We start from the raw sequence: 12,828 nt of genomic DNA on the forward strand, positions 1-12,828 counted from the left end.
AAATTAACCCTAGGTATCCTGATGTTGCTAAAGTATGTTTTAAAAAAAACTACTTTAATAAAAGGCATAAACCATGAATGCCGATGCTCTGAGTGTAATATGCTATTTCTTACCATTGTTGGGGAAGGGAAGACATCATTATCTGCTGGAAGCATTCCCTCTCATTAGTCATGGTCCTGCCCAACACTCAACCATGGTAAAAACTTGCGTTCCATTCAACGTGTATTTTTGGATTGCTAATAAAGTTTGGTACATTTTGACAAATCAGCATGAAATTATTTAGAACCTTGGTAAAAAAAAACAAGTACAACTTGACAGCTTTGTTGTGTGCAGATCTATGGGAGGCGCTCAGCTGCGCATCGGTACAATAACAAATTCAGGAACAACTATCTTTTAATCATGTTAACTTCCCCTTTCTAGACATCGTGAGTCCGCCACATATGAATCCTCATCGCCTGGTTTCTTCATGTTACTTTGCCGTCACCGGTAAGACATATCTCCTGTTGTCGAGGCATCAAGAGCCTTAACACTACTGACAGCGCGTTTCATTTATTTACGGATTTTTTCATGTTTGTCTTGTCTCACTGTGCAGATTCAAAACTTTATTGATCACTGTTGGATCAATTAAATAGGTAAGATTTGGATACTTGTTGGAGCCTCTAAGGGAGGTGCGCTTTTAAGTTTGTCAATCAGAGGTGGTAAAACCATATTGTTGTTTTTTTCTTTTTGTAGTTGCTGGTGGTCCTGAGGCGAACCCATTGACAAATAGGGTTCGAAACGCGTAGACCTGTCTTGTGTTTGTTAACAAACAAATGTATTGCTATAGACAGTTAAGGCTGGTTTTGGAACAAAAATAAGTGGATATGTATTCTCTCTAGTATAACCTTTTGGGTCAAACATAACCAAGCCTGGTGTATATCTCTTACATTGTTTGTGATACCGTGTCCCTGTTTTTCATCTAACACAGAAAGATCCTTAATAACGGAACTCAAGGGACTTGGGTGTGTATGAGTGATTTTGTAGTATGAGTGAAAACATTTTCTGTTGAGTGTATGTGAAGTGTTTTATTGGTTCGAATGTATTTTATGTGAGTGGTGTATATACATTTTTGTCCGAAAATTGTGTTTTTCTAGTATTTTTGTATTAACCTGTGTCGATGTTACAAAAAAAGTATATAAAAAGTATCTGATTTTGTAAAAATTTAAAGTTTATTATTTAAATCTGGCATTTCTTTGACTGGTAACTGGGGTGCCATTGAAAATTGGTTTAGTGTTCATCAGTATTGGCATTTGTAGGTGTTGGTTGTGTTTATGGGCTCAGCCTTACTGATTAGAGCCATTCCCATAGTTGATATAGTGTTGATGGATACAAAGACATTTTACAATAGTACAGTATAGAATATGCAGTTAAGATGTTCAAGCACGATGTTACATTTGAACAACAACAGATACCCAATGAACATTTATATCATCCAGATCTCCATCAGCCATTGACATCGCTGCAGTGAAGGCTACCTCTTACTAGTTTGGCTTATTCCTGCATATCTGACCTGTTCTTTCCTATGTAGGCAAGCTGTCAGACAGAATGTGTCAGCATGTAATATGTAGTCAAATATTACACATTTCTGTACTTTATCCCAGCCCCGTCGGTGGTATACTCTGATCCTGTGGAGAGGATGAGCTATCCTGCTGCACAGCCAAATACCCTCTAAGGGACCCCATATATCTTTAGGTCTAGAGGCGGGGGGTTGTACTCGCATATAGTTTTTTTCTCATAGAACATGATGCTAGACTAGGCATCCAGCTTTTGACTGAAGGCGAGGCTGTCCCACCCCAGCATATGGCTATTTCTCTCTTGGCCAATAACAGGCCAATGGCGACGTACTTCCTGATCTTGGGTGGGACTTGAGCACCATATCCAAGAGTGCTATTTCTGGTAGGGGGGCTATTGGGACCTGTACCATTCTGCTTATAGTGGTATGCACTTGCTCCCAAAACATGTGTAGCCTCAAGCATGTCCATGCCCGAAATCTGCATATGGAGAAATCTGCTGATGAGGTCTGGACAGATCTATTCTTTGTGTTCTGGATGGAGTTATATATGTTCTGCGTAGGAATTTAAAATGTATTGATCTATGACGGCTGTTTAAAGAAACATTACGGGTAGCCGAACAGAAAAAGGACCATTGTTCATCAGTGATTGGGTTGCCAAAATCCTGTTCCCATGCAGTGCGTATTCTACTGTCTTCAACAGGAATAATAACGGCACATGCTTTTAAAAGTTTGGAGATCAGGTGTACGCCACGTTCGTTTTCTATTACCATAGTAAGTGGTGCAATTGACGGGAGTTCAAGGGGGAAGTCTGGACCTACGGGGCACAGTGCAGAGCGTAGTCTCCTGAGAACAAATGCGTCCATGAATGTGGCTTCAGGGAATTGGGATACATTGTCGGTGTCAAAAATGTGGCCCCATGGGAACAAATCACCCATTTTTGATATATTGAATTTAATACATGTACGCTGCACAAGCCGTTCACCTGTGATTGGAAGCAGCCTGGCATTCGGGAGAGGTAATACAGAGTAGTTAAGAATTAGGATGAAGGTAAGACGTCTCGGTTTGTCCAATGCCCACTGGTTGCCGAAACTGTTTGGATGTCTTTGGGGTCTCTTGGGAAGCCGGTAGACAAGATCACTGCTAGCGTGTCTGGAGGAACCAGATCTGATTCTGGGCGTAAGTAGGGAATTCTTGCATCTGGGTGATACCACGCCTGTGGGTACCTGCATTGGGCAACCAGGTAGTATAATTGCATATCTGGGATGCCATAACCCCCTCTGTCATATGGTAATGTCTGAATTTGCCACTTGACATGTGCCCCTCTGTTTCCCCATATCATACGTATTAGGTGAGTGCATAGTGTAAAAAAAAACTGTTAGGCAAGGGGATCGGAATATTATGAAATGAATGCAAAAATGTAGGTAGGACTACCATCTTCTCGAGGGCAACTTTACCTGCCATCGATATTGGAAGCTTGAGCCACCTGTCAATCTGTTCCTCCAGTTCAGAAACAGCCTGTCCATAGTTCCGCCGAATTATTTGTTCAGTGTCTAGGTGTATATGGATGACCAAATATATAACCGAGTCTGTACACCATTCTAATGAGAGGTCTAGACCCCATCGGGCCGTACCCGCCGTGAGTGGAAAAATTACTGACTTGTTCCAGTTTATACCCAGTCCTGAGTATGAACCAAATCTCAAAATTTCTCTCAGCAAAGGGTCCAGGTTTACCCGCCGGTCACGGACATACAGTATTGTGTTTTCCGCATATAGCAATACTAACAGCGGGCCAGTGTTGAATTGTAGCCCTCTCTGCAGGTGTTTCTCCTGAAAGTGTCGCATTAACGGGTCCATCGCTAAAATAAATAATATTATTATTATTATTATTAATAACATTTATTAAGCGCATGGTTGCACAAAGAACAGTGCGTCCCCGCGCTGAGACTCCCAGTAATCCTCCCACAGCCGACTAGCAGAGGCTATAATAGGGGTGAGAGAGGACATCCCCGCCTCGTACCTCGTGATAGGGTGAAGGGAGTAGACAATGTGCCCTTTAGTCTCAGCCTAGCCGTGGGTTGGCTGTATAATAATGCTGTTGTAGCTATGAATCCAGACAGCATCCCCATGACGCTCTTAGAAATTTGTCATGTCTCTGCCTAAGCAAAAAAAAAGGGCCTGTCTGCTGGTGTCTGATTGGTGAAAGGCTCCCCTATAGTGAGATGTGGATTGCTCCCAGACAGTGGACAAAGGGCTTGGGTGTGGAGAGGTGTTTTATTCCTATGAAAAGGATGACCTGTTTGCTGTGCTCTGTCCTTACCTGAGATTCAAAGGATGTCTACCTTGTCACTGACAGATGTAGCTCACGCCTAATCCTGCCTCCCTTTGTCTTCTTAGTCAGCTTGGATCCAAACCCAGTGGAATGGGAGGGACACACCAGAAAAGGTTTGGAGTGAATCACTGACAGAATATCGAGGAGCAAAATATCGACCTCCAAAAATATCGGTGACAAAATATCGACTACCAGAATATCGAATTCCTATCTACAAACAGGTAAGTACAAAAATATCAAATCCAAAATATCGTTGTAAATAATATAGAATGTTAAAATATCAAATTTTTAAAATGTCTTAAAAGAAATGTAAAATTAAAGAAATAATAAATATAATTAAGTAAAACATACGTATAAATACTTAAATAACCTCAAAATTAATAAATAATTAATGTAAATTAAAACAAATAAACATGCATTTCTATTTTTAATTAATACATATATATTAACTTAACAATATTAAAAAAGATGCAATATTTTTACCGTAGGATAGCAGGAGGGTGAAAATTATTATTCCCACTCCACTGAGTGAAACAGTAGGGAAAGCGTTGGATAGCGGGAGGGTAAAAATTACAATTTCCACTCCAGCGACTGTAACAGTAGGAAAAGCGTTGGATAGCGGGAGGGTAAACATTATTATTCCCACTCCAGTGAATGCAACAGTAGGGAAAGTGTTGGAAAGCGTAGGGGTAAAAATGACTATTCTCACTCCAATGAGTGCAACAGTAGGGAAATGTATGATTTATTAATTAAATAAAAATAAATACATTATCAATACGAATAAAATAATAATTAAAATAGCAAAACATTTAATAATTAATTAATTATAAATTCCAATAAATATAATTTATTTAAAATAATTACCTATTAATAATTAATTAACACATTCATTTTTAATGCCAAAAAATAATAAGTAATAGAAAAACAATTAATAATTACCAGTAAATCAATTATCAATACACAAAAAACATTTCAAGAATTACTTAATTACAATTAAATTACTTCCCACCCTATTCCCCTATAAACCAACAACCCGCTCTGAATAATAAATTAATATATTTATCAATTAATAAAAATGAATAACCAAATAATAATTAATTAACAACAAATTATCAATACACCAACATAATTTTGATAATTACTTAATTACAATTACATTACTTCCCACCCTATTCCCCTGTAAACCCACAACCCACTACAGAACTAAAACGCAGAATCAAATTAAACATAATTAATCATTCTTAAAAATTTATATTTAATTTACTATAATTAAATTACTTCCCACCCTATTCCCTATAAACCCACAACCCGCTAAGGAATTAAATTACGCAAAAATTAAATAATATAAAATTCATTACTTTAAAAAAATTCATACGTTTAACACATACACTAACACTTAAAACACTATAAAAAAATCGATATTTTTAACAACTATATTATGACTGTCGATATTACTAACTTCGATATTATGAAAATCAATATTTCTTACCTGAATTTCGATATTCTACACCACTATATTTCTGCAATTCGATATTCTGTCCATTCTATATAAAAACTTGATATTCTGTCCAGTCGATATATTTTTTTTGATATTGTGACTGTTCACCATTTGGAGCGATCAGAAAGGAATGTCTGCCCATTATCATAGCCACATAGCTGAGTGGGCACGGATACCTATGACCAGGGGAAGAAAGGCTCTGCCATGTTGGATTTAGGTAGAGAGGGGTTCTGTGGTATAGCTTGCAATAAAGCGCAGGAAGTGTTGAGGAAGTGGGTAGGTTCACCCCTACGAACCGTCATCCCATTGGTTAGGAGGTGATCAGGAGTTTACCACACCCACAGACTGTTTGCCCAGACTGGCACTAGGCATAAATGTGGCACTACAGAAAAAGAACTGTCCTGCTGTCTGAAGACCAGGTGGAAGTCTAGACCTGCTTGCCTTGAAACCAGGATACTAGAGGTGACTTTAAGTGTTGGTTGGCTATCCTCTTGTTTGAGCTACAGAGATCTTACAAGCTTCAAGAGGTTTTTCTCCCTTAAACTGCAGAGTTGAACTGTTTCAAGCGGACCTGCACTGAATCATGCTGCTGACCTCTATTGGAGTGAGTTGTAACTCCCAAAGTTGTGCCCCTTGGTCCTGGGCCCTTGGTTGGTGTTAGAGTGTACTTCTCCTGCCCACACTGCAAAAGCTAGGACAAAGATTTTTTTGCCAAATTGACTCCAGATGGTGACAGAGACTACTGTGGCGGGAAAGCAGTGAACGTCGAATTGCTTTTTGAATTCAACTTGCTGTTTTGCCCATTGAAGGTGATATGACTTTTGGAAAGGTGTCTAACTCTGAACATAGATGGTTTAATTAGGACCAATGCTGAGCAGCCACCCATTGTCATTGAGGCCTTAATTACCACAGACCTCAGACTTTGGTCACTCAGAGCTTTCCCTCCTTCATCAGAAACCTCACCAGGACTCTGCTGTTAAGCAACCTGCTGCTGTTGAACTCTACTTTGAATCCAGCTTGCAACCTGCAGAACCAAAGGTCATTTTTCCCCCAAAAAATGTTGAAGTGCAACGGTGAAATGTCCACTGTGAAGAGAATGGTCCCTGTATCCGATCTGTGCTTCATCACCTTTGACTTTAACTTTTGATTTTGACCCGTTCAAGAGCGATCAGATTACCGTGGTTACCGCTTTGTGCTTTTTGGGTCATTTTTTTAATTCAGATTTTTTTAAATCCTTTACTCACTTCTACTGAATTTTTGTTGTATTTGTTTTATTTTATGTATTGAAATACCTTCTAGTTTTTAAAATTGGTTTTGCGATTTTTCTTGTGCTCTTTACACCTGCAGTAAATGTTTTAGTCCATTTTAGTTGTTATTCAGGGTGTCCCGGTCCAACTTGGGAAACCCACAATTTATTTTCACTTTGGACCATGCGGGGAGGCCCCAAGACCACCATGGCCACTGCTATCTCCACAAACAGCACCCATCCTGGGTGCCAGCCCTTATAATTAGTACTGTGGGTCCCCATTTCCTACCAGAGGCACCCATACTTTTTTAAGGGTTGGGAGTGAGGGGGAGCCCAATGGCCCGCACCCTCTGCTGGCTTCCCATTCAGTATCTACACTGGGTTCCAGCAAGAGCAGGTAACTTTTAATTTTATTGTGAATGTCCCAGTACCCACCTGGGGCACCCACACTTTTTGAATACATTGGGGACTGTGTGGGGAAACAAAGGCCCCTGCAGTCTCCTGCTAGCTACCCAGCCAGCGCTCATCCTGGGTTGCTTTGCTACTGCCCAGAGGGGAGCATCTTTTTATCGGCTTCTCCTGGGTAGGATCAAAACTGTGTTCCCTGTCGGGACAGTGTGGGCAGGGAATTAGATTCACATTAGATTTACATTCCCTGTCTACACTCATCAGAGCACGAGTAAGTCAGTGCCCTGCCGAATGGGGTTCCCAGTACACTTCTATCTTTGCACCCCAGAGAATGTGGTCCATGGGGATACATACTCAATTGGGGATGGTTTGTGCTGGTAGCAGCATGCTGCTGCTTTTGATTCTCATGGGGTTACACAGTGTCAGCCTCAATATTTGTCTTGCTTTCTCATATGGTTACACATCAACAGCATACCCACTCGGGTAGCAGGATTTCAATGGTGCACTATTTTCCCTCACTCTGTAAAGGTGTTAACATCCACCTCTTCTTTACCCTCTAGAAAATAATTTTATAGGATGGTGGGATCAGATCAGATTACTGTCCATTGCAGCGTAGGGGTATACCCATCAAGATGTAAAGCTGGCACTGACGTAGCACTTACAAGTGAAGTGGCTGTTAGTAAGTGAAGTCTTGTGCTAAATATGTCTGATCTTTGCAAATGGGCCTGAAACGGAGTGTATACATGTGGAGTACTGGGTTCTCACAGAGCTGGAACGTAACCTACAACATCATTGCCACTGTTGTTTTACCTGCCTGAGACGATTATGCTTCATGTGGAGGTCATTAAGCAGGAAAATGCATAGCAAAGAGACTGTCAATGTGATCTAGATGTCCACTGGGCAGACAGGTTGCCAGGTAAAGGGATTCCATTGGTAGCGTCAGGTGAGCCTCTACAGATGCAAATCATGTTGTTCTTCCACTTCTAAATATGGGAGGGGAACTGCAAAATTGACCGAAAAGGATTTAACCATTTTTTGTGGCTTCTCCAGATATATTATCCTTTAAGAAGGCCATTGTCACTACAGTGCCAAAAACAGATTTATATATTCCACCTGGATGTTTAAAATCTTGTGATATTGGTCGACTAAAATATTACATGATTCAGCTTCCTTATCAATGAGATAACATGAAATAAAAATCTAATATTCCGACTAAATAATTGCTGCCTACCTTTTGTGTTTCTGAACACCTGGACCATGCACTGGGCTTCTTCCTTGATCTTGTCCTCTATAAGACCTTTTCCCATTCCAAAATCTTTCAGTGTCATAATGGAAAATTGACGGAGCTGTTTCCACCTCTTGTGGTTAGCAATTGAAACTCCTGCAAACAAAGAAAGAGGTCAAACATCTACAAAGGAATGCCTACAATAGTAATGCTCTAATGCTAGGTTTGTTAACCTCATGCTTCCGATTAAATGTGGATTGAGATCAAAGCGTGTGTACAAGAAGTATTAGCCTAATACATCATGTTGGGTACATGTTAGTTACTCCATGCACAAACAAAGCTAAAATGGGAACTAAAACCAATCACCCAAAATGTTGTAATAGAATCGCCATATTGCACCAAGCAAGTTAGCACAGCGACCAAGCCATACCCTTCTCAGAAGTAAAGTTGGATGTTTTATCCCCCAAAGCTTTTTAAAAATATTATGGCCACTTTATAATTTTAAAGCACAATTTTCAAAATTCATGAGCAATGATCAATTCTAAAAAAACAATTCACTAAAATGCAAAGAGTGTGTCCGTCAGAAAATTGAGTGATACTTTCTGAGCTGGGGGAATTGAAGATACCTAGGCCTATTTAGAAGTGAAAGTTGGCCATTTTCATCCAGACGACTAGGGTCTACCAGATTTCCCATATGCAAAGTATGGTACTTCTTTTAGAGCATATTATTATTATATTTCCATTTGGCTTGAGTACTGATCTTGCAGCATATTGGGCAGTGTCATTTTCTTTAAACAGGCAACTCCTTTACATTTGTTTATTAAGTTTTCGGTTAACAATCCAGATTTCAACAATGACCATTCGCATGTATACATTTTAGAAGAGAAGCGTCAATTGAATGTTACTGTACACATATTACATGCTTGATTTTCAGCTTATATATTCCATACAGCGTACTAAGCAAAAGAAAGTTAAAACTGTGTATAAGGTATTCATAATCAACAGGGTAGGTAATTAACAGTCACCCAATGCAGTGTGCCACCACCCTCCAGTTGTACGTGTTACCTTTTTTACCCCAACGTGTTATGTATCGCAAACTTGACCCGAAATCAGGTATCAGAGCGCTTTACATGAGCACCAGTTGCATTACATGAGGACACATTATTTTTTTTTAGGCACGGGGAGATTAAGTGATTTGCCCACAATCACAGGATGTTGAGCGTCATTGCCAAGACTCGAACCCAGTTCCCCAGATTTTAGGTCGACCCCCCAGCCGTTAGGCAACATCCTCCTGCTTTTCTATTTGTTAGGGTTGTGTAATATCTGTTGCTCTACAGATGATTATGAATTGACCCAGGTGTTTATGTGAGACGCCCAACATTTAGGGTGCTGTAGAGACCCTAGATATAAGTGTCGTTAGCGTCTGTCTTACTCTGTATTGATTATTTGTCCTTGTTCCTCATTTACCTCTTGAGAGGCTTCATGAGGTTCCACATGTCCCTGCAAGGGATGGCATACATATGCTGCGTAGGCTCCATCACTAGAGGAACAGCATCCACTTTTGATATTAAGACTACGATTTGTGCCACTGCCTGAAGAACTGAATCTATCTTGGATTCCATCGTGAGGGCCACCTCATGATCTTGCCCTGGTGGCTTTGAGGTTGCTGTTGGATGTGGATCTTCAATGCCGGGCCGGGCTGAGCACTTTTATGACCAGGCTTTATTTATATGATGAATGGGATCTTCCTGGGTTATAAACTGTGCTATGCCTTTTCTATTTCTCAACAGCAGGTTGTTAGTTCGGTTTGAGTGTTCATGGCCCACTTGCTGGTAGTCACTTAATTCTGCATGTGCAAATTGTTCCCAGTAGGGCGCTTGCGAAGTGCTGTCACATCGACACAGCAGGCAGACAGGGTTCAGGGCTGCCAACTGGTGAGTCCTGCTACATGCCGTCGGGCGGCCTCAAAAGGATGAACTCCGGTCGTCTGCTTTCCTTGTCCTTTCCTCAGGGCCACGAACCAGGGATTCCGGGCCAGGCAGGTACTCTCACCCGTACCCACAGGCTCCTCCACTACTGTTTGTCGATTTAATGGTCACCAGTTAGTGTATGGGGCTCCCCGCATTCGCTGGCCCGTCTACTGTGTCCCATACTACAAGAACTTCCTGCAGGTGAAATGGATGAAGGGGCAGGGGTGATTTGCTTCTACCTTGTGTGCCTCTGGGTGTTCTGCACCCAAATGGGCCTAGACCCGGCTCAGTTGAGTGATCACTGTGGGGAGCACATGTCACCGGTTTTTGGTCCATCTTGTTTACTGAGTCACTCTGCATAGCGGTGGCCTCGGATATCTCGCCACCTCGGCCCCCACCGCTTGAAGTGAACTGTGCCTGCTGCCCTTATCGGCTCCCTGGGCCCTGAGTCAGTCTTCCTCGTACCAGGAGTATCGTGTGGCTACACTTTACAAGTGCTATGTATGCTGGATGTGACAGTGATCTGTTAGCGCACTAGATGCTTCATGCATCTGTCCTTTCTCACCTAGGTGTAAGGTCTGGGAGCAGGCCCAGGCTCCCGGCCACTGTGCTATGTCTTGTGGTCGCAGGTAGGGTTTCTCATTATCTAAACCCCTGTCGTTGCAGGTATTTATCTTATGCTGAGTGGCCTTTCGGTGCTTGCGCTGTCTGCCTCCCGTTAACTGCGTGGATTTTGGGCTTGACTCCATCTTGACTGCTCAGCTCACTGCAAGCCTCTGCTGGAGGTCTCCTGAGGGTTGGTCTAGGCTCAACACAACCTCCTGGCCTGCTGGGTGCACCCTGTCCAGACCCCAAGCTGCTTCAGGGTCGCTCATTGGTGGGCCTAGGCTTGGCTCAGTTCCCGGGCCCGACCGGCCGCCTAACGTGGGAGAGGGCGCACAGACCAGGCTCCAGGCCACGTCGAAGTAAAGCGTGCTGTCTCGCGACCGCAGCACTGAGGTTTCTCATCGGTCTAAGCAGTGTTGCCTGCTGTCTTGCATGCCCATTCCCTCTCACCACTTATCCAGGGCACAGGTCCGGTCCACCACCGCTCCCGCCACCAGCAGGTCTCACAGCAGAGAGGTAATCTTGCCATTCATCGGCAGCCAGAGTTCACCTCCGCGTGCTCCCTGGGGTAGGGCTTCATCTGTTTAGTCAGCACACTCTGTTCTTTTGAGATGACTGTGGCCCACAGTATGTGAGGCCACTGAGGAAGGTGCCCACAGGGTCCATGGTCGCTCCCCGTTGTTCATCCGAGTGGCTCACCGCTGCCCGCTGGCGTGAGCTGTGCGGGGAGCTCAACCAGGAGGTGGGATGGTACCAGTGGTCAAGGTATTTAGGTGGATAACAGGGCCATGATGCAGAGGTGCTTCAGAGTGCGGCCACCATCTTGGCTAGCTAGCCAAGCCCCCTAATCAGGCAACTCCTGAAAATAAATAATATTTAAATAAGCACTAAAAAGACTTCAGCAACAGGTGTTGGTTCATACTAAATACACACATTTCTCTGCCTTGGATGCACATTGAAAAGATAACATGGATACACTGTATAAGTTAAAAGGAATGTTCAAGTTGAGTTTAAAAACATTTTTCAAATATGCCTCACAGCAACAGATATGTTTTCTTTTCAGTCAAGGTATTTTTGTGGACATTATCTCAATGTAAATATCTTCAGAAGAGATGCTTCAAGCCCTGTAGCTGGCAATCCTGACTATCAAGGCCAGTAAGTGCCATATAGGGCAGAGTTCCATAGTATATCTGTGCCATATGGTGGGTGTTCGCACAGTACTACCCCTCCAGGCCAAGATTGAGACAATCCTGGCCAGGCAACCCCCAAAACATAGACTGAGTTGGAAGCCTTCCTGGGCCTCAAAGGATACTATAGGAGGTTTGATAAAAGGGTATAGCACCATTAGTGCACCCTCAACAGAAAATCCTTGACACCATCAAGGAGGCCATTGTACAGCACTAGGGGTGGGCTGTAAGCACCGCTCAGCTTGCGGAGTTCCCAGAGTTTTTGCCACTCTGAAGTCCACTTGGAGCATGGGGTTTGGCTGAAAAATCTCTGCCAACCATCGGCAGACCGGAGTTTAACAGTGCATGATCATTGCATGAAGCTGATGTCACCCGATGCTATGTGTGGCAAGCTAGACTTCACTGTACTCCAAGCAGTTTCGCTGGTGCACTCTGACACCAAGAGCCATCTAGTCTTTATCGCACATCAACCGAGCACCTGCAGCCTCATCCCTCCCGTTGCTTCTATGCACATTTGCTGCTCTCCGTTGGCTGTGCATGGACGAATCTCTGCCACACACGGACAACAAATGGACAGTGAAGCAGAGTGCCCCTGTCCTGACTCTCCAGGGAACGAGAAAGGTATCCCAACTCAGAGAAAGAAGAAGAGTGCCCTGAGAAAGAAGAAGAGTGATCGGACATAAAGAGAAGGAGAATGAGTGTGAAGGTGATGGCACGGTTTCACAGGCAGTAGCTAATGCCCCGTCACAGGCCATGGTAGCTGCAGTAAGTTCATCACAGCCAGGCAGCCAGGAAAGTACCATCCCA

The 12,828-nt window shown here is 42.8% G+C and overlaps 1 protein-coding gene across 1 annotated transcript in view; it reads right to left on the bottom strand.

Annotated features, from left to right (window-relative positions):
• The window catches only part of LOC144781949 (cytochrome P450 2G1-like), a 436,288-nt gene that overhangs the window by 354,197 nt on the left and 69,263 nt on the right, over positions 1-12,828 (bottom strand). Inside the window, exon 3 of the mRNA XM_078661040.1 lies at positions 8,265-8,414. Coding sequence (XP_078517166.1) covers positions 8,265-8,414 — 150 coding nt within the window. The remainder of the gene's footprint in view (positions 1-8,264; positions 8,415-12,828) is intronic.

This window comes from Lissotriton helveticus, chromosome 9 (genome assembly GCF_964261635.1).
Source record: "Lissotriton helveticus chromosome 9, aLisHel1.1, whole genome shotgun sequence".
Classification (NCBI taxonomy): domain Eukaryota; kingdom Metazoa; phylum Chordata; class Amphibia; order Caudata; family Salamandridae; genus Lissotriton; species Lissotriton helveticus.